Below are 27,049 nucleotides of genomic sequence, written 5' to 3'. Positions count from 1 at the left end.
TATCTATTTTTATTCAGTTTTACTAATGCCTACTTTGATGTGTCTGCTTTTTTTGCCACGCACCAAGACAAATTCCCCGTGCGTGACGGTGAAGCTAATGTCAGTTATTCGTACAGCACTTGAAGGCATCATAAAACCACAGGCGGTGACTTCAACAGCTCTGCAGAACTTAAACGGACGATCAGTGTAGCAGCCAGCCGGAGAGTAGAGAGACTTTCTGCTGTATTAACGGGGTTTAACACCTTTATACCCAGCGAAATACATCGGTTAACAACGGATATATTCCTGCTTTTATCATCAGAATGAAAAGTAAAGCAGAGGAAGTCTGGGTGTCTTGACAACCACGGGTTGCTAACGTAACTTAGCTTAAAACATCAAAACAAACTAGCTTTCTTTGTCCATCTAAAGCTTAAAGGTACTCAAGTCCAAGCTATTTAACGTGGCTCACTTTAATAGAGAACATACTTTTGCTGACTTCAGATCAAAAGGATTTCTACTTGAAGGGAAATAAAACACTGGACAGTTACTTAACATTACCTGTATCAAGGTGAGTCATCGTTACCTTGTCTGCACGTTTTATCTGTTGTGTGTGAACAGTGTAGTTGTCTCTTAATGTTAGTATTAAACACGTGGTCTGGCATGAGTTTGCTGTTGGACTGGTTGGGGTGCATTGACTTAAGAAAACAACAATAGGGAAACAGCAGGAAAAACATGCTAACGTCACCTTGTCTGTGTCACTGTTCAGTTTCCAGGAACAATAGCCTTTTAAATGGCAGCATGTGTCATCATTCAGGTATGGTGTGTGTAAACCAGGGGGGGGGGGGATTTATGAATTATTTCCTGTACGAGAAATGATGACAAGAGGAAGCACTTTTTTCATTTGTCATGACACTTTGACCTGGCAGGTATATGTAAATTAGTGCTGCATTTTAAGAAGGGACAGAGTTCTATAAGAGTTCATGGACTGTCAGCTACATCACTTACTTTCCTCATCAGAGTAGTCAAAAATCATACCAGTAAAACATCTGCAAACACCAGAGTCATGACTGATATTTCAGTATCAAAGGGTGACTGTTTATAAACTTGCAGTTTCTGTTATTTACTATTACTACAGCTCCAGATCTGCCAGCCTAGAAACTAAATCTTTTGTTGTGTCATGCAACTTTCAGGTTCATGTTGTGCTATTTAAGATAATTGCTGCATTTTAAGAAGGGAAAGAGGGAAAAGTAAGAAAATCTTCCTTTGTTAAGGGATTGCACCGCTTCAGGAGCTCGGGGTTAGACTTTTGACCTTTAAACCAAATAAACCAGTGACTGAAAATCATTGGTGAGAGAGATAGCATTGGTTTAAGTTATCAAGTGCGACCAGTATGCCTTTGCCTTTTTATGAGGAGACATGAAACTTAACAGCTGTAATATTCTTATCAGTTGATTTGGGATAAATATGTTTTAAATGGAAAATATTTTTTTGAATGTTGATGATTGAAAAATGGTATGCCTTTTAATGTTCGATTGTGTCTTTGAATACATTGATGTGTGTAGATTGATTGTTAACAAGTGGAAGCACTGTTTTCATTTGCCATGACACTTTGATCTGGCAGGAATATGGTAATTATAATTCCCTATATGATAAGGTTGTTAAGAGGGAAGCTTCACAAATGTCAGTCAAACAAGTTACATATGCATGTGTGGCACTTTAGTGTCCAGACTTGCTGTATATGTAGTTGTCAGTAGTTAGCATATGGTTGATTCTGTTTCTGTTACAGGACCTGAATGGCCTCCGTTGTTGCAGTGAAAACTGAGAAGCGACCTGCAGCTGATTCTCAGGATGCAGACTCAAATGCAAAAAAGCCCAGGTAAGCTCAGATGCTGCTTTGGAACCAGTTTCACACTCTGTCCATGACTCTTTGTTTCCTTGAGTTCCTATTTTTTTTTTTTGGCAGACCTAAATAAAGGTAGGTTTTGAGTTTCATACTGCATGTTATTCTGCTTTGCCAATGGTCAGTTTAATGCTGTGTAGAAGAATTTGAGAAGCACCTATCTTTGGAAGCATCGTCACTCAATCTCTGCATGCCCCAAAGGAAACTGCTGCCCAGCCTGAAGACCAAGCGAGCCCCCGAGCTTGTCCTGGTGATTGGCACGGGGGTAAGCTCTGCAGTGGCCCCTCAAGTCCCCGCACTCCGCTCCTGGAAAGGCCTCATCCAGGCCTTGCTTGATGCAGCCAATGACTTTGACCTGTTGGAGGAGGAGGAGAGTCGACGTTTCCAGAAGCACATGCAGGAAGATAAGAATTTGGTTCATGTGGCCCATGACCTCATTCAGAAACTTTCCCCGGTAAGCCTGAGCCTTTTTCCTTGCTTTTCTTCTCTACACCGCCCTGTCGCACATGTACAAACACATGGCAGACAGACTGCCAGCTCACTGTCCTTTCCTCATCTAGGGACATTTTGTTTTAACTTCCATGGATTGAGATAAGACATCTTAGCCTTATCTCATTAAAAGACCTATAGCTAATGACACAAGGCTTGTTTACGAGACTTTTCCTTAGAAACATATTTTGGTCGATATAAAGTTTTTAATCAGTTGATGTAGAATCAATCACACATGCAAGGAGCAGGCTTGTTTTCTTTTTTTCATTCATTGTTGTTGAAAACAACACCCTGATGAAGGCACACGAGCTGAACAACATTAGTGGGGTTTTTTTTTAACCCTCCCTTGCCCTCCTTAAGGTTTACAGTATATTGACAGCAGATATACACTACAAACCTGCATTGAACTGGTTTTCTATGCACCAAAAAGTCTGTCCCTTTTTATAAAAATATTTTTTAACATTAACTTTTTAACATTAACTTTAAACTGAAAATTCTTACGGGTTAAAATGTTGCTTCTGAGTGAGGCAGTAATGCACAAAGCTACAATTATAGGGTAGTTTGGGTAGACAGGCCACGAATGCTTCAGTTTTATCAGCAAACAGAAGCATACATTGGAAAGAACTTCCCCATACTGTGTTTAGTAAATCAGTGCCAACTTTTAAATGTTTTTCTATTATTCAGTCTTGTGTCCACTTTGTTCCTGTCCTGTTCTTGGTGTATGCATCAAAATTCAGACAAATTTTGGGTTTCCCAAAGAGAAATAAAATACAACAAGCTGGACATCATATATGAGACTTCTGGTTTAATACAAGAAACTGAACCACCCGCCTTGTAGTCTGGACTACCCATAAATGTACTTTTGCGAATAAGACTGCATGATTGATAATATTAAATAGCAATATCAATTCAAAGCACCTACGCAATCTCATTTTCATATCTTACTCTAAGGTTGCATCAACAGTAGACACAACTGTGTTACACCATGTGACAGCAGCCAGGACAGAAACACAAATAATCTAACTTGTGTGAGAGAGAGACTACCACAGTTGAAAAGAAAGCTTTTGGGCAAACAAAAAAAAAAGGAAGGTAGTGTTCTGTAGTGTGGGGCTTTTGGGATTTACAGACAACAACAGCAAAAAACTATATTTGTCATAGTTGCAGCACCAAGTGGTAACATCACACGCTTAATACCACCTAAGAATTTGATGAACCAATCAAGCCCACCAAAACTTGAAAATTCCTGCCACTCGGCCATACAAACACAACAAGATCCTTACACAGGGCGTCACCACCCATCCCTAATAAGTCAGAGCAAATCATACATTTTGAGTGAGAAACAAATGATTCTCTTTTTTTTTTACAGAACCTTACAGCTCGAAACTCATTGGATTGTTACAAATTAATTGCGAAAAATGAAATGAATAAAAAACCTATTTGGATTTCCATATTACTTATTTCTCTTCCTATATTGGACTGGTCTGGTCTGGAGCAGGGCTGGCAGATGGGAGACTTGATACAGTTTGCCTCCTGTGTTAGTCATGTCTCATCGCACCTTTGACATTGATAAAACGCTTTGTTTCTGCCCTCAGCCTGTTGTCACAAAGGGAACAAGCAGCGCTTTTATGGCTTTATCCATCGTGCTTATTTCAATCCACAGTCGTGCAGACACTACCCCACTGCTGTTGGCTACAGACACAGCAGGCTCCAGCATGCTGAGGGGAAAAAACAAGCACAAAATAATGTGAACCGCTCAGCCCCCTAACCCAGATTTTCCATTCACACAGAGTTAAAGTAACACCCAAACAGCAAGCATACAATAAATTACAGCAGAGGACATGAGTTTTTAGTGATTCTATTGACAAAGCTCATCTGCAAATATTTCCCACTGTTGCACTTAAGAACACATGTTACCACTAGACCTGAGTTGATGTCCTCTGACCTAAGAAAATGTATTTCTTCAAGTATGTGAATCATAGTGTTTTCCCAATGCATACGGTATTAGACTATAGGTCCTAATATCAAAATACCTCAAGAAAACAGAAGCATATGAGGGTGTGAGAGGCCTTCAGTCCAGTTAATTCCAGTAACAGCTGTGAGAGTTTAACCCACTTTTTATGGAATTGTGTGTCAGATGGATTATGGTGGTTTGCAGGCACACAGTTTCAGGTAATGAGGGTAATCTGAAGTTAAAACTGAAAGAGAATGTTTTTTTTGCTGTAAATCCTCTCACACATCTGACCTTTGTAAAAACAAGGCTAATAACAACTTTGCTGACTAGTTTTAGTTAAAGAAATATAAACAATGTTTTCTGCAGGGTTAGGGGAGGACACATTTAGTCATCTGTTGATCGTCATTTTGATGATAATCTGAGATTTGTAAATGATAAAGCACTCTACGTGCCTTGCTGCAAAAGGAAACTGTTGTGGTTTGTTTTTCTCAAGTAGACTGTCACTGTGAAATTAACCGTAACCTATCTGTGGAAAAAGATCAAGCATTAGTCTTCATACCACTGTGTTACAGGGACTTTCCAGTAGCAACAGACCTGTGAAAGCTCAGCATCTGTTACTGCTCTTACACCTAGGCTATATTTATATTTAGTGCTAACTGTATGCATGTCCACAATAGGGCAGTCCAGAGTTGCTTTTAAACTTCGATTAAAATGTATTAGTTTGGGACGAATAATTGGAAACCAGAGTTGTTTACTTGCACTTGATTTGGTTATTACATAATTCATGAGACGGTCCAAGGACACAGTGATCAGGATGGGTGCCGTAGACACTAGATGTGGATAATGAGCTCCTTCCTGTGGAAAGGACTCCCGCTGTTTAGCCCATTAGAGCTGTAATCTCTGGAAGTCAGCGGAGCATTTCCCTGTGCTAGGATCACCTTGGTCACTGCATCTCGGCACTACCTTTTGCTATTCTTAGCTGCCTGGCTCTTTTTTTTTTTTTTTTTACAATAGGCTCTGCCAGGTAAGGGTGAGATTTAGACTGTGTAGTCACAGCCCATAATCTCTTAGCAGACTCAGGTAGTGTGTGTGAGATCAGACAGGGTGATGTAGTGTTTGATTCAGAACAAAGTTGCCCTGGAGTAGATATTCTGAACACTGGCACACCCTTGACACACCTCCACGGTCTCACTTGAGACTGCCCCAAGGGGAATTCATGGTGAAAGCATGTTAAAACAAAATAAATAAGGCCTAGACTAGACTCCATGGCTATAAATAAGTCAGTTAGTATTCAAGTTTGAGGCCTTTACAATTAATACATCTAGAAATATGAGTGCTGATTGGAATATACAACTATGCATACTCTACTATTATGATATTACCAAAATCAAAAACAAAAAAAATCACCCACTTTTCTGTCTGTTTCTATGGAGCAATTACACAACATTATTACTTTAATTTGTAATTTTCTCCAGTGTTTGGGGTAGCAATTATCTTGTGGTTCCAATCTGATTCTAATAAGCTCAAATGAAAAAAAACAGTATCATTCAGCTGTTGCTCAAACTGGACTCATTTGCACACATGTATTTTCGGACACACATGGTCAGGTCACATGGTATGGTATCCCATTAAAAGGCTGCTTGTTGTGGGTTTGTGAAAGTGTCCTTGATACAATGGTTGCGGTAATTTGACAGTGGCCTACTGGTGTTTCAATATTTTACCACAGAATACTTCCCCTGAAGTTAATTCTGCTCATGTTCAAACAAGTTTAATATGCCATTTCCAGTAAATGTAGGGATGTCAAAGACTGACATAGTTGAGGGTTAATTACCCCACTCACACAAAAAATATACTCAGAGTACTGTAAAGTTTTGATAAAATGAGGAACATACAAAAATATACCTCGCACTGTATTCTCTCTTGTTTCCGGCAGAGGTTATCTTATGAATCAGTCTTCAGTCAGCAGACAGTATTTTTAGGTTGGAAACACTGTAAATTCTCATCTATATTTAAAACTTGACAGAGGGCAGATTTTATTTTACTACAATTTGGCGATTCTTGTGTTAAGACTTCACAAATCAAAGCAGGTTTGGCTACAGTCAGCACATTCTGTTGTGAGAAGGCCGGGGTTGAGGTAGTAAAGCTGTCTTACATTGCAGCAACAGTGAAAGACTTCACAACCCTGTGAATCTTGCTGTGACACATTTTAGCCTCATGATCTGTGCTCCAATGATCATTATTTATTTATATTTCATTGCACGAATTTTACTTCCTGTTGGCGCACTAAATCAGTGCTGCTCATTGTTCGCTGCACTTCCCTTTTCAGTTGTTGTCGTACTGGATTCAGTGCTGTTTAAACTTGCTTAGCTGACTATTGATCATCAAGTATAAATAGGTAGACAGTCCATATGGCCTTCTGTCCTGAGTGCATCGTACACTATATGAAGTCTTGTTGTCATTGTAAATTACATATCCAAATGTACCGTGAAACTCAATTATTTGTCAAGGCTTTTTTCTGCATTAATATCACCAAATCTTATCCCTGTACATTCAGTGTACTTTATTAAAGTATTTATGATGTTGAAACTTAAAACCCTACAAAACAGTTGTGTGAAAAGCATGCCAACTGGATAATTTCTTACATGTACTCTTATAAAATAACTCGTGCATTATTCCTAACGTTTCCTGTCTTTTTTATTTATTTATTTATTTTTTTTACAGAGAACAGGCAATGTGCGATCCACGTTCTTCAAGGACTGTCTATACGAGGTGTTTGACGATTTGGAGTGTAAGATGGAGCACGCAGGGAAACATCTACTGCGCTCTGTGCTGCAGTTGATGGAGAGTGGTGCGCTGGTCCTCACTACTAACTTTGACAACCTGTTGGAGATCTATGCAGCTCACCAGGGCACCAAACTGGAGTCACTGGACCTGACAGACGAGAAGAAGGTAAACCGTCTTGGATGTGTTATGGCATAGATTGATCTTTCCTGCCACAATACATCCAGTCAGCTTTTTCAGTGTGCAAAGGTCACTAAAGCAAGTACTTAACGTTAGGGTTCAGATTGTGGGAGAGTTAAAAGTCTGACTAATTTTAAAATTCAAGTTATATTTCACAGATTATTTAATCTCAAATCCAAAACACTAGTCTGGAGGGGGGGAAATCACAGGTTGGCCTGAATAGCATGTTGTCCTCTGAGCATATAGGGAAACTCACTAACTCACTGCACAATCAGTTACATTTATGACATTGCCTGTAAGTGAAGTTCCTCGTTGGCCGGTTTGGGAGAGAAATAGACAATGCTTTGACCTGAAAGAGCCTTTTGTCTCTGACAGGTGGAGGAAGGTTTAAATTCTAACCATTACTCAGCTGCTGTCGAATTTTATAGATTGAACAATATTTGCTTTTGGATTAAGACCGGGCTGAAGGAGAAGCATGTGTTTCCCCAGTTCACAGGGTTTTTTTTCACTTCTGAACAGTTTTTCTACAAAATGTCAATTGTTCAATCATGTAATTTATGTCCCAGTTCATTTAAAGTTAGGTTGATTATTTGTTAAATAGAACACAAATTAGCAAAAATTGGTCAGAGTTTTCTGAGAGACCTGTCGCTTTGCCTCTCAGTCCTGGTATTTATGCCTCGTCTCCATCAGGGCTAATATCCTCTAACTGCTGTTCAGTGATTTTACTCCCAGCCCAGCCAGAACAGGTTTGAGTGCAATGGACTGTTAAGTGTGTGCTTGTGTGTGTGCTTGTGTGTGTGCTTGTGTGTGTGCTTGTGTGTGTGCTTGTGTTTGTGTTTGTGTGTCTAGGTGTTGGAGTGGGCTCAGGAGAAACGGAGGTTAAGTGTTCTGCATATCCACGGTGTTTACACCAACCCCAGTGGTATCGTACTGCACCCTGCAGGCTACCAGAATGTACTGAGGAACACTGAAGTTATGGTGAGCCCAGAAATTGTTCATTATTGGTTATGTTTCTGAGAAACCAAACCAAATTGCTTCTGTCCCTGCACTTTGATGTTTATGAAATGATAATATGTGATAATATATTACCGCCGGTTTCAACAGCGTGAGATCCAGAAGCTGTACGAGACCAAATCATTTGTGTTTCTCGGCTGCGGGCGCACAGTAGACGACACTACCTTCCAGGCTCTGTTCCTGGAGGCGGTCAAACACAAGTCGGACCTGGAACACTTCATGCTTGTACGACGAGAGGACGTGGGTGAGTTCAAGAAGCTGCGTGACAACATGCTGGACAAGGGCATCAAGGTCATCTCCTATGGAGACGAGTATGCGGACCTGCCCGAGTACTTTGAGAGGCTGGCCAATGAGATCTGCAACCGTGATGTGTCTACCAACGGCTGGGGTAAGGAGGATTTAAGTCAATCATAGTTCATTTGTGCCCACTCCCAGTGTTATTAGATGTGAACCTCAGAGCCATCACACGCCTAGCACTCCCAATATCAAATGACCCTGATCACCCCCTAAACCAACACCTCACATTACTTCCATCTGGTCAGAGATACAGAACACTTAGATGGGGAAGAGCTCACTTCAGCAGGAGTTTTGTTATTTCTGCAATAGCTACCCTTAACAATCTGCCTCGCTGACGCTGTGAGCACTGTGAGCTGGGATTAATGAGTGCATGGATAGATGAAAGACGATGTTGAGTTGCATTATGGATAATGTAGGATCTACTGTTTTTGGAGCTTGACCTACACTTAGGACTAAAAGTCAAGATATCGGGGCCTCTGCTGCTTCAATTTTTAGCATTCTTTTTTTAATCAGCCTCCTGTGAGTCCCTCAACTTAATGGGAGTGTAATACTAAATTGTTGGAGTACCCCATTAAACATTTGACACCGGGGTACTCGATGCTTGGTTGCTTCTGCTGTCAAAACGGGTGCTGCATTCTCCAGTCAAGAGATAGATTGCTGTTATTTAACAATACTTAAACTACTACTACTAGTATTATGGTACCAGGTTAGTGTATTTTTAACTTAAGCTAAAGAATCTTAATTGTTCTTGTGGAATTGACTGTTTGTCGGGTTCTCTAGGTTAGTTAAATGAGAAATTGTTTGTGAATATTATCTGACCTTTTAAGACCAAGTTAATTTGCCATATTGCAGATTTGATTTAGGGCATACATTGTAGTCAGTAGTCCTGGTTTCACACCATAATTGTTCTGCCAGCATCTCTCTTGGAAAAGAAAATGTGGTATTTACATTTCAGTCCAATAGATCTCCTTAACTTGCTTGTCCTTCTTTCTGAAAGGAGTTCAGAATATGTGTTGCCTGCATTTTATAATTGTCTTTTTTGTTATCTTTATCTACAGGGTCTCCTTCACAAAATGGGGAAGAACAGCAAAATGGCTTTAACACACAGAAAAGCCTCCTTCAAGGTTAGGACTGAATGCTTCTCTTTGACTTAAGGCAGTGGCCATTTGCAAGAGACATTTCCAGAATAATACCATAAAGCACTGTCGAAGACTTGTTTTCTTACTGCATGCTGGTAGATAGAAAATTCAAGTCTGTTCTTGATTTTCAGTATCAAAAGACCTGCTGGTATTCCTTTACACAAAGATACAACTGTCTTTGCAGTATTGCATGCACGGCAGTCAGTGGCAACATTTCAGTGGATGCTCTTTGTTTCTCGACTGTTCACTTAAGTCCCTTCCTTCTCTTTTTGCCCTAGACCATCATTCTTGACAGGCACACAGTCAGGATCACTAGCAGTCATTTTCCTCCACAGCCCCGTCATGAGATCAGTCTACTTTGAGTAGTACTCAAGTCTGATTTCAATCAGTGGATTTAGGAATACAGGAAAACTATGGGCCATGGGAGACCTAAAAGACATTGTCAGTGTTTCACAGGTCTGTGATTTTCCTTTTATTAATTCTGGTTTAAAAGGGAAAGGAGAAGTTTAAAGTAAGAGTCAACGCCAATACCCAGCCTCACAGTTCCACTGCACTGTATTTAAATGTTGCTCAACATTTGGGAGGCTACAGCAAAAGAAAGTTTTAAATATGCAGATGATGGAATATGTTTCTCTCACTTCAACTTGACAAAAATTATAGATCTGAGACAACTGACAGAAGTTTTTGTGCTGCATTGATTCATGGTTTTGATTATAAAATCAAACAAACTGCATCACCTTGACCTTCCTGCCCTGTAAGAGAAGTTGTAGGTGCAAGCTTTAACGCATATCACATGCTCTTAACTGAAAGCAATCTTGTTTTGATATATGAGGATTGTATCTCTCATGCTCTACCCTGAAACCAGTAAAACTTGATTTGCACACTACTGGACGGGGAATTTGGATGGGAATTTTCTCAGTGATGGATGGTTACTTGGTTTGCAAACACATTGTTATGATTCTGTCCTCCCAAAGTTCAGAAGATTATGTTTTCATAGCAGACAGGCTCCCAGCCAGTAGCAATCACTTTGCCACTTCTGTACTGAAAATGTTCTTTGTAAGCCTTTTTTTGTATTTTTAATACTTGCATGTGTTTTCTGACATAGTATTTATAAGTACTATTTTCAAAATAAAGCTTTTGGTATCCTATTTGTGCTGTCATGTTTACCTGTCTCATGCTGATCATACTGGAGTAGTCCGTCATGGGGCTACAGGCCATGTGCCCCGGCAACATATGACAGAACAAGTTCCACTTTACAGGCTGTCATAGCATATAGCAGCTTTATTTAGAAATGTTTACATTCTCATAAATTCGTTCAAATCGTCTGTATAACTTTGTTCTCTCATATTGCACTACCACAAATTAAAGGGGGCTAGAGATATTTAAGACTTCTATCTCTTCTTACAAAGGAAGAGTAAATCAAGAGGGGAAAGCATAAATAAAAAGGCTCGTAGAACTTCAACAGACCAAACAGAAGGTGTGAAGTCTGAAAATGTATGGACAACCTGTAAGAACTAAAAAAAAATAATTTACAAAATATCTTACCACTCATCAACTATAAACCGAGGAATCAAACTCTCCATTTTGTAATGAAACTGTATTAGGTAGGTAAGGGGCTCTGGGAGATAACTTTCATAGAACAATCAATCCAGAACTAGTGTACCAGTTGTTAGTAGTGATTTTTTTTCTTCCATTTTCGACAGAGGAGTACAACATCTACTAACTACACAAGTGCTGATATTCGTGCCCACTTTATAACTGTATGTTGTAAAGATATTCAGACTCCTCAAGACTACACTGAGTGAATTCTGACCTGAACTGTCATGATTCTCTTGATGGATAATCACCCATGTAGTGAAAGTGTTAACTAAGAAGACAGGAGACAGATAGGCACTATGGTCACTAAGCTTTCCTCAGGCACAGGCAGCTGTTGAAATGTCACATCCAGCAAGCCTTCATAACCTGACCTCATTTACATGAAGAGGGGAAAACTGACTGACAAAATGCCAGGTAGGGAGTTTTTTTTAAAAGTCTTTACTGTGTAAACCAGTAAACTGATGACATTTACAGCCTAGGTCCTTTCAGTCAGCTAAAATGTCATTTGGATGTGACTTCATTGTTTGAAAACTGGCTGGTCTGAGGTACTTTTCAATGTAGGCCCAGAAGTTTAGAAATTATTCAAAGGGAGGCCCCTCTGGTTTTGTTGCAAAAATGTTCTGTCTTTCAAAGTGCACACTTGTCCTTTACTGGGAGAATAAAGTCCTGTGCGTGACATGAGTTCTTCATTTGATGCAAAGTAGAGGGCAGGACAAGAGGATGAGAAACACAGGTTAGCAGGGCTGGAACATCTCACGGCAGCGTGGCAAAAGGTATTGTTGGCTTTGTTGCGACGATGAATAAAAGAGCAGAACATGCAGCCACTTAAGCCTTCATCAGGGCGCTGACCACAGCGCGGGCGTTGAGGCTGCGCAGGTCATTGTAGGTTTGCCCTGTGCCAACAAACACAATGGGCTGGCCTGTGATGTAGGTCATGGAGATGGCAGCACCAACCTGTAAAAGAGGAAGGATGATGCATGAGTGCTACCAACTTTACAGCTTCAAATTATTCACAAGTAATAAAAACAGCCATTCACAAATCATACCTTGTCGTCGATGGTGTCAAATTTGGTGAGAACAATTCCATCAATGAGGCGAGGCTTTTCAGACATGGAGTGGTCTGCCAGAGCCTGATTGAACTTTACCTGAGAACACAAGGAAAAGGAAGCTGAGTAATTAATGGGGAAACTGCTGACACCAGAGTTAATATGTATAGCACCCTCTTTCCATCTCACTCAATGTAGAGGAGAAGAAAACACATCTGTCCACCATCATGATGACAACAGATCAGTGGAGCAATACTGACCTCTACTGGAGAGTTTAAGAACAGCAGAAATCCATTTTATCCTACAGCATTTTCTTATTTAGTCATTACTGTTGTTAATTAAGGTTGAACTGAACAGAGGCTTCTGGTCTGTGTATAAATCCCAATCTAACGATCTTCGAAGAATGATCGAATAGTTCCCAGTGATTATCGAATAGTATTTTCGCTTGAAATGCTGATTCCTAATACCAATGAAGCTTAGGCTAATGAAAACCATAAATCCCTGCTTCAGTCAGTACCAAGTTCTAGCAGCCGATCACATAATTATGTATTATGTGAATTAAAGGATTTGGAGAGTTCCTGGACAACGCTCATTTTCTCTCAAGTTACAAAGACCCTGACTTTCTCCTCTGTCATCAGTTACATTTCCTCTAAGTACATGATGTGTCTGAACAAAAAGTATGAGTGTGTGAGTGGTCTTACCAGCTGGTCAACTGCCTCATTGCCCACCAGAGCCTCTCCAACAAACAGTACTAGGTCAGGCATGTTGACCGCAATAAGTTTGGCCAGGGCTGTCATAAGGGGGGCGTTGTCCTGCATACGCCCAGCAGTGTCCACCAGCACCACGTCAAAGGCCTGGTTGCGGGCTGGAGGGATGAAACACAGAAGGTGTACATGTGATTTTACCATATGGGTGACATTAATCATTAATGGAAATGGCATTGGAATCAACAAGGAACCACAGCTTTACTGTTAATAATTACTCAACAAGAAAGAACAGTATTTTACCATAGGCAATGGCCTCCATGGCAATTCCAGCAGCATCCTTTCCGTAGCCCTTCTCATAGAGCTGGACTACCGGGCGGCCTCCGTGCTGCTCAGGAGGATGCAGAGAGTTGAGGCGGCGCTGATGAGTACGGAGCTGCTCTACGGCCCCGGCACGGAAGGTGTCACAGGCTGCGATCAGCACAGTGAAACCATTCTCTATCAGCCAGAAAGAGATCTGGAGCAAGACAGAGAGACGTTTGGTTCACATGAATATGTATAGGACAAAATCTGAACATGTTGGGAGTCAAAGTGTAACAAACATATACTAATGTTTAAAAAGTTAAACGCCGAAGCAAGATTTCTAACAACTTTAGCTGCGCAAATATTCAATTACATTAATCATTTTTCCACAGAAGACATTTTGACATTCAAATTCAAGTTCATACTGGCTCACTGTCACACTGTCTGGGACACTTGAATAGAACAGGGCACCGTTTCCTGATAACGGACTCACCTTAAACGTTAAGAGTGTTTTCAATACTTGAGTATCATAACTTCACAGTCAAACAAAGAAGTTTAAAATATGTATTTACTAAAGAATTAGAATGCAATTTGGAGGACACTTTACTCCAAGGAGCCCCCCAGTGCCCTCAGTGTAATCATTTTAAAGTGTGAATACCATGTTCTACTAAAAGAGCTATACATGACCACAAACTCACAAAACAAAGGCCAAACACACACAGTAAAGCTCAGAGCCTAGAACTGGTTTTCTGTGTGGGTAAACGATATACATACGATAGATATGTCATTACCCTTTCAACAATGACAACTCACCTTGGCCAGGTTGGTGGACTTTCCAACTCCATTGACACCACAAAAAGTGACGACAAAAGGCCTTCGCTGGCTCTGCGCATCCATGACATCTCTCAGAATATCCACCCTTCGCTTTGGCTGCAGGATCTGCACCAGTGAGTCCTGCAGGGCCTGCTTTACTGTTGAGGCCACAGCTACACACAAACACAAAAGTTATGTTAGGGTCTCCCTGCATCATGCATTCATACTGCTATTTACTGACACAAATGATCTCCAATAGGTAGAATGACATCATTATAGTTACGATTTGTGCTTTTGGACTAGGGTGAGACTAGCACCAGAAAGGGGAAATACCTAAATATCATCAATATGACAATGAAAGTGCACCTTTTAATGCCGTTCTTGATTTGGTTATAATAAGCATGAGCTGATATCAAGAATATAAACTATTATGTTATATCAATGGAAAACTACACAGACAGGCTGATAGCAAGTTGCATTGAGTGGCAGTTTGGTTCTTTCAGTATGGATTTAGTGATAAATCTAAAGCAATAAATAAGTTTGTCTAATTCAATAAATCATCTACAATATAAAATATGCCCATGCTCTTTCAACACTTATCCCCTCTAACTTTACAATGTGAGATGTTTACAAGTACAAAATTCTGGTCTGAGCAACATTTTAAATCGCATCCTGCGTACATTAAACTGAGGGGCAGATCCTATTTTATTCAATTTACTGCGGTAATCATACAGACAATATAGGGGGAAACTCATTACTGTAATCACATTACTTTTCCCAGCATGCAGACTGGTGCTCTCGAAGATGGACAAGTGAAGGCAGAGAAGATGCACATTGCGTTGTAACTGGGTGAAGATTGTGGGTAAGCGAAAGTTTACTTACTGGTGAATGTGCCCATGACTTTGCCCTCCAGTTTTTTGGCTACAGAGTCACAGAGCTTGTAGGCGATGTCGGCTGCTACATTCTTTGCTATAGGATCATAAAGGAAAGGAATGAATAGCAGACAATGCATTTTTAAATGTTGAAGAAAAATCAGGAGGATGAGTGACAGAGAGTTGGATATCATACTAATGAGGTGGTCCTTCATCTTCTCCAGTACTGACTCCATGTCTTCCCGGCTCAGGCTCTTGGAGCCCACCAGGCCCTTCAGCATCCCAAACATACCCCCAAAACCACCACCCTTTTTGGAGCTGAAACCAATAAACAAAGCTGGGCAGTTATTAACTGAGCAACTTAAATATGACAAATGAAGCAAAAAAAGCATCAATATATGATAATATATCCTTAAACAATAATCTAACAACTAAACACTCTCTTACATTGTCTTGCTTGTTTGAGTGACAACCACTCTCTCCTCTTCCTCTTCCTCCTCCTCCTCCTCCTCCATCTCCTCTTCCTCACTGGACTCATAGTCCACAGACAGCAGGTCACCTTTCATGGAGTTTAGCTGCATCCCCTGAAACACATCCAGCACATCAAGGATTTGGGATTTATTTTAACATTATTAATGTGAATAGTACAGATGTCTCTTTCACTAGAAACCTCTTTGGGATAAAGTGGAGGGGTGGGGGTACATACCAGGTCAATTTGTGCTTCCGGGTTTTGTTCGCCACCATTTTGGGAACCATCTCCATTCCTTCCGCTGTAGTCCAGCTCCCTGGTGCTGCTACCACCCATGTCCCAAACACGCATTTGTTTCTCCTTAGGCTTCTGAGGTTTTGGGGACTTGGTGTGACTAGGATGACAGAATATGAGAATTAAGCAATCAGAAATAAGCAATTAGACATGATCTACACTGGGAGACTGACAAAACTTCTCAGTTTCTGATTATTGAAAAATACATGATTATTAGAAATACATTTCTGACAAGCAATCCAATAACAATTTATGTAAGCTGCATTTATTTTCAACACATCAGATCATGATTTTAAAGTTGGGGAATAAATGTTAATGATCCATTTGGGGATCAAAAATGTGTATATTGCTGAAATTAAATTTTCACAGGCTTGATACATATCAGTATACCAATAAGTTAATCAAATATAACTGTACGAACAGCATTTTTACTTAAACTACATCTTGCTTGACATTCATGAATGTATTTTCTCTTACATGGGTTTTTCAGTAGGTACTGCTGTGCGCTTGCGAAAGAATTCCTCCCGCTTCTTCTGCATGACCTCGTCAGGAGTCAATCCCTGGTTACCATTCTCGACCGTCTTCTGCCCAGACGATGGGGCCTTGCCTTGATCCACTTTGATAGGCTCAGCTGCAGGAGCTGGAAAAGATAAGGATATCAAATCAGAATTGAGATGAAATTATGTCACACTGGCTATTTAGAATGAGCTATTTTAGAACAACCACCTCCAACAGCACTTACCCTCCTTTTTGGTATTTTTATTCTTCTTGCCACCCGGTTCCTTGATTTTTTCCCCACCCTTGGTCTCAATCATTGACTTCACAGTTTTTTGGGATTTCTCGGACTCCTTAAAGGTCCGCATGGGGACAGGGCCACGACCTCTGGTGCTCTCCTCCGCCTCTCTGGTGGTAAACATTTGATGTATGTCAGAATGAGCATGACAAAAAAAGATTTGGGTTAATGAAGCATCTTGAAATGTTCAAAAAAGGGAAAAAGTCCAGAGTGCTCGGAAGTTCAAATCAGTGTGATGAATGTGCTCTTTGGTGGGGTACACAAAGGTTAAAAAAAGGGGGGAGTCCAAGGCACTCTTCTTCTTTTGTGAAGGGAAAGCTGTGTGCTGGGGGTTACACCCTGAAGAAGGCTGTTTGTGCCACTACACGTGGGTTGTTACCCAATCTTACATGTACTAGCATTGTTTTTAGCATTTCATAATGAAATAGCCAATAGTCTATTTTTGCCAGAAGAGTGGCTTAGACTCCCCCCTTTTTTTGCATCTTTAAGTTGTTGAGATAAACTTTTGATTCTCAGAGCAAACACATTGGTCTGATTATTATTATTATTTTTAATTATGGGATATACATTATCACATCAATTGTGCTTTAAGTTCCTCAATATAAGAAATCACACCCATGAGTGAAATTGTCTGTCTTTACCTGAGAAGCACCTTGAAGTCATCCTCAAATTCAAAGTTGTTATTGATTAGCTTCAGAGCACCCTTTTGCTCCAGTTCATTCTTATAACGATCCCTAAAATGGAGCTGAACGTCATCTATGAACTTGTCCACATACGTCAGGGTCAGGATCTTTTGAAAACCCACCTGGACAGAGTCAAGGTATAAGGAGAAGAGTGATCATACAACATGTAAAACTATAAACAACATAAATAAATAGATAGATAGATAGATAGATAGATAGATAGATAGATAGATAGATAGATAGATAGATAGTAACTTTATTGATCCAGAGGGAAATTCAAGTTTCAGGCATCACAGTTCCATAGTGCAAAACATGTTAGTAACAAGGCAGTAAAAAAGTTAATAGTGCAAAGTACAAAACAATATACCAGATATAAAAATATAAGGAGATGAAGAAAACTGTTAAAACTGAATATAGTGCAGGGTAACAGCTGTGATATAGGACTATTAAAAAAGTGAATATAGTGCAGAAGAGACTGTTAAAAATGAGTATAGTGCAGGGTAACAGCTGTGATATAGGACTATTAAAAAAGTGAATATAGTGCAGAAGAGACTGTTAACATGAACATAATTTGCAGATTTACACACTTCAATCGTGTTGGATTGTTATTGATTTGCAGTTGAGAAACTTACCACAAAAATCAACTCAAACTCATTGTCGAGTTTGTATTTCAGACTCAGGGCCTCATGAGTATATGAATTGTTCCCACTTCGCTCCTGTAACGACACAAATGGTAAATGGACTTGCATTTATATAGCTCTCAACACTCAAAGCTCTTTACACTACATGTCAGCATTCACACACACACACTGATGGCAGAGGCTACTAAGGTGCCAACTTTGCCCATCAGGAATCTAAATACTCAATATGAGCAGCCGGGGATCGAACCACCGACCTTCTGATTGGTGGACGACCTGCTCGACCTGGCCACAATTCATTAAGCAAATTACAAAATATAGATATTTAAAAAGAACATGCATGTAAATGGAAGAAAACAATAAAGAAGTAATTACTGTTTTTGTTGTGTCAATAAAACAAAAAAACAATTAATAACAATATATTGCAATAACAAAGGATAAATGTAAAACATGAAGTAGAGGAGTAAATAAAAGGCAGAGTGAGTTACATCCTCCCAAACATTGTTGCCATGTCAACAGGAGCTAACCACACATGCTGCTAGCATTAGACTGTGACTTCATAACAATGTCAAAGAAGCCACTGTAGCACAAACTATATAAACAAACCAGCAAACAATTCATAATAAGGCGACTTTTAAGGCTCTTCACACCTCAAAGAGCAGCTTGTTTTTAGTAGATTAACATTACGCAACAAGCTAACCCTTGCTAGCTCTTAGCGTTAGCATTAGCTGTCCACAGAGACACTTAGACAACAGCTGTTTGGACTTTAGACCTGTCTTTATGTCCCACCTGAAGGATGACGGAGCGGATCAAAGCGTTGACAGGCCCGGTGAAGGACTCAGAGACCCCGGCTCCCTGAAAACACCACAACACTATGCCCCCTTTGCTGAAGATGGTGAAGAAGTCGAGCATCTTGACCACCACGTTATCTGGATTAAAGAGAGGAGGTAAAGGTGAAACAGAGGCCTGAGATACATGAATGAGGTCTTTAAAGCTTTACAGTGCTAGTGACTACTCTTCAAAACAACTAAATCGTACCAGATATTCAGTCCAATAGATAATAAATCCCCCCACGAGTTAAAATCCACCACCAGAGGAGCGAAACTGTTTTAGACACGTCAGATGGAAAAGCAGGAAGTGACGTTCACATCCGGGGATTTTTTTTTTTTTCTGAATTTCGCGCATGCGCATTTCAAGCATCGTTTAACATGACGGGAGTTTTACACTTCTTTAACTCTTTAATTATACTACATTGAATCAATGTAGCCTAGCTACTGAGTAAATGTAAAAAAATACATTCACTCAATTACTTTACATAAAATACAATTTTACTTTATTTATACCAGGGGTCAGCAACCTGCGTCTCTTTAGCTCCTCTCCAGTGGCTCCCTGTGGATTTATAAAAATGGAAATGAATAACTGTTTTTTTGTTTACATTTTCATTTTTATTTATCATTGTTGTAGGTCTGCGGTACGACGGAGTATTAGGGCCACATTGAGGAAAAATAAATAAATCTGTGATTTCGAGAATAAAGTCATAATATTATGATAATAAAGTCATAATATTATGATAATAAAGTCATAGGTTTACAAGAAAAAAAGTCGTAGTATCATGAGAATAAAGTCATAATATTATAAAGTAGTATTTTTCCGTGTTATTTTCTTTTTTTTTGTAAAGTTATGACTTTATTCTCGTAATATAACAACTTTTTTCGCGCAAAGTTATTACTTAATTCTCGTAATATTACAACTTTTTTTCTCGTAAAGTTATGACTTTATTCTCCTAATATTATGACTTTTTTCTCGCAAAGTTCTGATTTAACTCTCGTTATATTAAGACTTTTTTTCTCGTAAAGTTATGACTTTATTCTCGTAATATTACGACTTTTTCTCACAAAGTTATGACTTTATTCTCCTAATATTATGACTTTTTTCTCGCAAAGTTCTGATTTAACTCTCGTTATATTAAGACTTTTTTTCTCGTAAAGTTATGACTTTATTCTCGGAATATTACAACTTTTTTCGTGCAAAGTTATGACTTTATTCTCAGAATATTACAACTTTTTTCTTGCAAAGTTAAGACTTTATTCTCGTAATATTACAACTTTATTCTTGTAATATTACAACTATTTTCCCGCAAAGTTATGACGTTATTCTTGTAATATTATTACTTTTTTCTCGTAAAGTTATGACTTTTTTCTCGTAATAATACGGCTTTATTCTGTAAATCTCAGATTTTTTTCCCTCAATGTGGCCCTAATACTCTGCAGTACATTTGCACTTGGGCCCTCACTGCATTAGACTTATATACTATATACTTAGACTATAAGCTGTGTTACCTTCATCACATTGCTCAAATGTTTTGCGGCTCCAAACAGATTTTTTTTTTTTTTTGTTGCCTAAAATGGCTCTTTTGATAGTAAAGGTTGCGGACCCCTGCTTTAGGCGAACGTTAATAATTTAATTTTCTGCTACTTTGCACTTCTTCTCTGTATCTTTTGGCCACTAAATGTATCTGACATGCTAGTATTCACTTTACAAGTGAAGATTTTACCTAGAAAATATGATCAATTTCTAAGATTTGATGCACTGATTAAATACACATATGTAAAGTAGAGTAAAATAAAGTCCAGCACATCAACAATAGTAGCCTAATCCACAGTATAGGCCTAAAAATCACAGTGGCCATTTCTTTCTGCACAGAATACTTTTACTCTTGATATTGTAAAGTACATTTTGCTAACGCTTTCTACAACTACAATATTTTCCACACAGGACTTCTGCTTTTATTAGGTTTAAATCTGGTCATTTGGTTCCCACTCAATTACTCTCTTCCCCTGTTTTTCTTGTTTCATATCTTAGAATTTTCTTTGTAGACAGGACCATTTTGTTTGTCATTTTCATAGGCCTATTCCACCTGATCTTGAAAGAAAATGTGAAAATGAAAGCATGATTCGTAACTATGGTCCACCAACTGGTTAAATACCCTTAGAAAAACCTCTCCATAAAATTACACTGACTTCTCCTGATGTCAAAATGATTTACAGGGCATCATACTGGAAGTGAAAAGTGGCTGCTGAGTAGATGGTGTGCCTTCAGGATAAATGTTTTTTTCTAGATTTGTAGATACAAATCTAATATTTTGCCAGCTTACCTTCATACTTTCTCCTTAATTTTCCCTGCATGAGATCAATTACGCTTGTTCTTTAAAATGTCTTAAGTTATGTTTGTATGACAGAATTTGTATCCTTTTCTACACAACAGAAATGAATAACCTGGTAATGAAACGTCCGACACATTGATTGGCTTAGGGATTTGACAGTAGCTTCCTGCATATCAGTGGTTTGATTACAACGGTTCATGTTGTCCTTCCTCTTATTCCTTCTTCTTGATATAGAATATTACCATCTAGATCAGAAAGTGGTCTCATTCTAGCCTATGAAATGTTCTTCTTGTTGAAAATCAGCTTTACTGAATAACATTTTGTCAATATGCATGCTTTTAACAAAAGGTTAATGCCTGCTCGGTGATGTATAAAGTTTTAGACACTTTGCATTTATAATCTGACTGTACATGTTGAGGCGTCTCTTTACCAACTTCCTTTTTTTTTCTGGTGATGTCAGTGACACTCAGCACAGTTTTCACTTCGTCTTTGTTACATTCTGTCGCTGTCATTTGATTATGTCACATTGTTATAACAGTTATTTGCTCAGCTACCATCTCTGAGTAATGTTTTCATGGGGCTTGGGAGATTCTTTTAAGAGAGTAGGTCATTCAACTTTTATTTCCTGGAAGGATTTTTGCGAGGCGTTGAACAGACATAATGATGACATGCATGGTAAGTTAAGTCTTTTTATATCTGATGTAAACCTCATCTATATCCGTTACTATTTTTTTATTTTATCTGTAACTGTTCTTATATAGCCTTTATAACTTATAGCTGGACTAAGAAGGATTAATAGATATCAACATGTCAGCAATATGTTCAGTTTGTCTCTCTCATTTCAGGTTGGATCCAGAAACTCTTGAAATCAAGAGTATCTTCATCAGCACAATGTGAACAAGAGGCAAAAGTGACAAAAAAATCAGTGTCTTCTGTCAGCAGCGTGTCACCTTCATCTACATCGTCATGCTCTTCTTCGTCATCATCGTCACTGGGGACAACCCCTTCAAAACCACTGCAGCCACAGTCTGCTCTGAGCTCACTGCTGCGATGGAGCCAAAAGTATGACGTGTTTGTGTGCCACAGCTCTGTGCACAGTGACATTGAAGAGGCTGTACGCCTGGTCTCTTTCCTGGAGGCTTCACCCCGTAGCCTGAGGTGCTTTCTAATGCAGAGGGATGCCTGTCCAGGGGGTGCAATTTCCACAGAGTTATGCCAGGCTGTGCAGAACAGCCACTTAAAGGCTCTGCTTATCACTCCTAACTTCCTGCAGGATGATTGGTGCAAGTACATGATGCACCAAGTTCTGGCAGAGGCGCCTATGTCCAATCGGATTATCCCGTTGATTCAGAACCTGTCCCACTCTCAATATCCTCAGGAACTGAGGTTCTACTTCTACATTGACCTGAGCAGGAACCCTGACCAAGGTTATACCCTCATCAACAAGGCTGTGCTCAAGTGTGAGTAATGGAAAAAATTAACATAACATTAACATAAGCATGGTGTTAGACCCAAGTTTAAAATGATGTGTTAAAATCCAACGTTTTTTTCTCTCCTAAATACTGTATGTCAAATTAGCATTGTAACTCTCAAAAAAGAAGGCCGCCTAAAAAAAAATAATTAAAAAAAAAAGAAAAATAGTTTTTTTTTAGGGCAAGCCATCCTTAATAATCTCTTCTTGTTGTCTTCTACAGACTTGGAAGACCTGGTTAAAAAAGAGAAGACACTTGATTGCAATATGGATAACTAGCAATGGACTAAGGGGAGAAGGTAGCCCAAAAAAAGACAAGCTGATGCCAAAAGTATGACCCCGCTGAGACTTCAATACCGCTGGAAGTGATAGAGAAGAGAGATGAAAGCTTCAATGACGTTTGCTGTGATCATCATAAACAGTAATTAAAGACTGTGATGAAGGGCCAAAGGCTCTGAATGGATAACACTGTTGCTATTGAACAAACTCAACTCTAGTGACCCTTTTATCACATCGTGTTGGGATTTAAAACAAAGTCCTGTTTTGATGTGCGTAACCAACACTGGGTGTGTGTTTGTGTCGGTACGGATGTTCATTCAGTGAACAGGAAACAGTTGCACTGGGGCTTATTTCCTGTATCAGATCAAGAGAAGTACAGCTTGTGCCAACACTTTGCGATAACTGCCATAAACGAGCACATGACATGGGACTTTCTTTTCATAGTCTCGGCTTGTTACACATAATTTAGTTAAACTGCAGCCCATAATTTAAGTTAACAATAAAGGGCACTCAAGCACAATGAATGTATGTGATCCTCCTTTTAACACAGTAAAACATGAGAGATTACTGTATCAGGGTGGTAATAATGTGATACATGGCCTATAGTGTTTACCACTAGGTGGTGTATTTTCCTTTTCTATCCAATTGAAAGTGCTAGTGAGGAGAAGTCATCTCTCTGGCATCATTTTCAAGCTTTTACGATCAACAACCATGATTACAGTAACACTATGTCACTTGTATGTGCGTGTTTGTGTGAGTAAAAGGGAAAGACCCACCCATAACAAACTGAAAGTGGCATGAGCTTTTAACTGAACTTTAACTTTAAGTAATAACACAGGATGTGTAATTCCTATTGAGATAAGCCACCAGTTTATGCTTCCTTCTACTCTCTATCTCTTAAACATAGCAAGAGCTCACACACATGGCTCTGGTCTGCTGGTATTAATATTCTAAGTCACAATATGTCTGACTGAGGGGTTTTAGCTCAGCTAGTTGGAACAAACTGAACATGTCGAAGTATTGGAAGGAACAGCCTTTCTTTCCTCCATCCAAACAAAAACTTTCAGTTCTCTGTTAGGTATGATTAAATGTCCTTGGCAGTACCTTCCCTTGTTAATCAAGCATTCTGGCAGTGCTTCATGTAGTTGGCATAGGGACCACTCAATATGGAATATCAAGTATTCATTGAGTCAATTGGAGCATGACATTTGTGATCCTTGATTATTATTTTTTTAAGACAGGCAAGGTTTTTTTTTTCTCTTTTTACACCATCTGTCTCCAAGAAATGCAACACGTTCTTTTTCTGATTATATCAAAGCTGCATCATCCTCCCACTTCCCTATCTCCCTAAACAACAACAGACATTTAGAACCACAATAAAAGAGCCTTGATAATAGCCTCTTTTGTGACAAGCCAACATTGTAACATAAAAATTTAGACTAATCTCTGAAAGGCACAGATGTTCTGTGAGGCTTTTTTGTTGTTGGTATAACAAATCCTCTTTCAGATGACACACGATGATGTAATCTTTGTCAGGAGAGAAGCCTAGCAGCTAAAATATAGCTGGGATGTAGGCCTATATACAGAAATGGAGAGACATATGTTAATTAGTGAGCTTCAGAGGTACTGGTATGATTTATCACAATATAAATGGATTGTATTTGCAATGTGTGCTTGCTATTTGAATACATTTGTATACTTTTTTATGTGTAAATCTTCTGGGCGGTAGTCAGCTGTCTTCACTTGTGCTGCATGCAAAGATGTTGCAAATATTTATTTTCCAAATTCATAAATGGTAGCCTAAAATCAATTTGGTTGAAAGGCAGACTGCTGAAGTTTGGTTAAAATGTTCATTCTTGGTCTAAATCTACAACATGTCAAGTAATTTCTTTGTCTAAAATGATTTCTATGACTGAGACAAGTCTAAAATGTGTTTTAGTCGGCTAAAAATGGGCTAAAACTAGGACTAATCTTGAATATGACTATTACCCACATGGAGTTTTGATCTCAGGACTGAGACTAAAACAATATCTAAAAATAGCTGACAAAAGCCCCTGAACAGGGATGCTATGTGTCAGCATCCCGGCACTTTTAGCATATAAAGCAAGAAATGAAAGCGAGGAGAGAGTTTAGGCCACAGGATGGCAAGCTGCTGTGCTTTGGACCACCAACAGTATGGAAAAGCACTCAGCTGTAAGTCACCATGGTGGTCTCCACTGGGCGTGGCGGTACTGACCTGGACGTTTCTATCTGTGGTGAGGAAACTCAGCTTGCCGTGCTACAGTGAAGCACCAGCTGGGTTAATTAAAGGAGAGCAGGAGATCCAAACATTTTACTGGGTTTGCCATATAGTGCAATGAGACACGAGACTTCAGCACGTCAAATGCAACAATTATTTTACACACAAAATGTAAGATGGGTTTTAAGCACTTTTCTATTAACTTACCCACAGCAGCACTATTTGTTAGATGCAGTCAGGAGATAGATTGTTTAGCATCTGTTTTCCCATAAAACAAATATGTTTCATAAAAAAGCTTGATCTGATCTGATTTAATCTGAACAAAACTGAACAGGAAGTTACATTAAAAATAGAAGTCGCAAGGTCATCATGTATTCTGCAGAAGTCCTGCATATGATTTTTTTGGCAAATTATGTGAAAATGAACATTTGACACTTAGCACCCAAATCCACGTCATCTGTAAAACAAAAAAAAAGTCCCTCTTGCATGTCTACAAGAGAAGTTGTTCTCTACTATTTTCTGCATTTGGTACAGACAGAATGAACAGCACCCATTGTATGCTGAGTCAGACATGAATTATGGACACCATAACTTGACATAACTTGCAGTGAAATTAGTAGGTCTGTAAAGGAGTCATGCACGCAGGCTCTTTCAGATTATTTACAGAACTCCGACATTGTCTCTGGTCCAGAGCCAGCAAACATTTACTTCACTTGTAATCGTTTACGTTTGTGAAAAACAATTTCGTTGGCTGCAGATACATTAGAGGAGACAGTGGTTGTTCACAATCTAATAAAAGATTTTTGTTCTAAAATAAAACATCATCATTTAAAAAAAACAAAAAACAGGAATAGGCCAAATTATTTTTTCTCATAATGACCTGAAAAGAAACATAGTTATTCATTAAGTCTTTCAAATAAAATCATACAAAGCCAAAGCTACAAAGAGCCAAGGTTATGGTAAATTATTCTCTAGTAAATGTGTCCTCTGTATGTGGCCTGATAGAAGCTCACTCAAGTTGTCTTTGAGTTTCAGCTTGTTATCTCCTTTACAAACAGAGATTCACAAAATCACAGCCAACAGCAACAAGCCTCTCCAGATGTTGGTGCCTCTGGGAGAAATATGCAGTCCGACTGAGGAGAGATAAAGTCATCATAATTAGCAGAAGAACACTGACATGGAAAAGTTCATTAACATGCAAACTTCAGTTTCAGCCCCGCGGCAGCTTATGCAGCCATGGTATTTGGATGTGTCTGGATCTGCCTGTATCAATCATTAGGCATGAATTTATATGTTCACATGACATTACTGCTGCCTGGGCACCTATAGACGCACATTTCTCATATTACCAAGTAGTCTCTTAGTGTGCAGCCTAAGGCTCTGCTCAAATACCTGCATTTGTAATGCCTTCGTAATGCTAAAGGTGCACTCTGAACACACCAAGAACAACCAACCGGTTCTGAATATACTATAGGTTCTTTGGCATGATAAAGGACCTGAACATGCTCAGGAATCATTGTGCTGCGTGAGACTTCTCCTATCCTAACAGACACAGATGTAGCCTTATATAGACAAAACAAAACCGCAGGAGTTGAGGATAAAGCTTGATAACAATGAGCAACAGATTTTCAGTGTGTGAGTAAAGATTGGTCAACTGGCTGGGGGTGGCGGGGGCATCAAACTTTTTGTTCAAACACATTACTCAACATGAGCAAAAAGTATATGCATAGGTGATTGACCAAAATCAATTTCTTGTTAATATTTAACAGAGGTTCCCAAAAACAGGACCTCAGTTGACTAGAAGTAAAATAAAAATGTAATTATTATTTCATACAGGGGATGGTAGAAGCTGGGAATTAAGTACTCAAGTACTGCACTTAGGTACAATTTTGAGTTACTTGTGCTGTACTTGAGTAACTCCATTTCTACTTTTTATTTGACAGCTTTACTTTGCAG

The 27,049-nt window shown here is 39.1% G+C and overlaps 3 protein-coding genes across 5 annotated transcripts; 2 read left to right on the top strand and 1 right to left on the bottom strand.

Annotated features, from left to right (window-relative positions):
- Nucleotides 1-127: 127 nt before the first annotated feature.
- On the top strand, nt 128-10,878 carry fam118b (family with sequence similarity 118 member B). Of its 3 annotated transcripts, XM_037774504.1 has the most exons (9): nt 128-547; nt 746-793; nt 1,766-1,855; nt 2,081-2,333; nt 7,041-7,268; nt 8,130-8,258; nt 8,385-8,682; nt 9,650-9,715; nt 10,009-10,878. In XM_037774504.1, exons 3-9 carry the CDS (start codon nt 1,773-1,775, stop codon nt 10,020-10,022), a joined length of 1,071 nt encoding a protein of 356 aa, XP_037630432.1. In that variant the 5' UTR covers nt 128-547; nt 746-793; nt 1,766-1,772; the 3' UTR covers nt 10,023-10,878. The 3 variants fall into 3 exon arrangements, with proteins under 3 accessions (XP_037630432.1, XP_037630431.1, XP_037630433.1); XM_037774503.1 differs by lacking the exon at nt 746-793 and having other exon boundaries at nt 129-547; XM_037774505.1 differs by lacking the exon at nt 746-793 and having other exon boundaries at nt 129-547; nt 9,650-9,746.
- A 101-nt stretch (nt 10,879-10,979) lies between these two features.
- srpra (SRP receptor subunit alpha) lies at nt 10,980-19,122 on the bottom strand. The gene is made up of 15 exons (XM_037774499.1): nt 18,980-19,122; nt 18,731-18,870; nt 17,936-18,019; nt 17,262-17,425; nt 16,570-16,730; nt 16,305-16,467; nt 15,771-15,927; nt 15,512-15,648; nt 15,261-15,382; nt 15,075-15,161; nt 14,193-14,365; nt 13,380-13,593; nt 13,074-13,237; nt 12,373-12,471; nt 10,980-12,280 (listed from the first exon to the last, which is right to left on the bottom strand). Exons 2-15 carry the CDS (start codon nt 18,851-18,853, stop codon nt 12,152-12,154), a joined length of 1,977 nt encoding a protein of 658 aa, XP_037630427.1. The 5' UTR covers nt 18,854-18,870; nt 18,980-19,122; the 3' UTR covers nt 10,980-12,151.
- Nucleotides 19,123-21,349: 2,227 nt separating this feature from the next.
- LOC119490899 (toll-interleukin 1 receptor (TIR) domain containing adaptor protein) lies at nt 21,350-23,374 on the top strand. Its single transcript, XM_037774437.1, has 3 exons — nt 21,350-21,779; nt 21,950-22,564; nt 22,799-23,374. Exons 1-3 carry the CDS (start codon nt 21,671-21,673, stop codon nt 22,852-22,854), a joined length of 780 nt encoding a protein of 259 aa, XP_037630365.1. The 5' UTR covers nt 21,350-21,670; the 3' UTR covers nt 22,855-23,374.
- The last annotated feature ends 3,675 nt before the right edge of the window (nt 23,375-27,049 follow it).

This window comes from Sebastes umbrosus, chromosome 7, assembly GCF_015220745.1.
Source record: "Sebastes umbrosus isolate fSebUmb1 chromosome 7, fSebUmb1.pri, whole genome shotgun sequence".
Lineage (NCBI taxonomy): Eukaryota > Metazoa > Chordata > Actinopteri > Perciformes > Sebastidae > Sebastes > Sebastes umbrosus.
The sequence above is the reverse complement of the archived record's forward strand: the minus strand, read 5'-3'. Positions and strand labels throughout refer to the sequence as shown.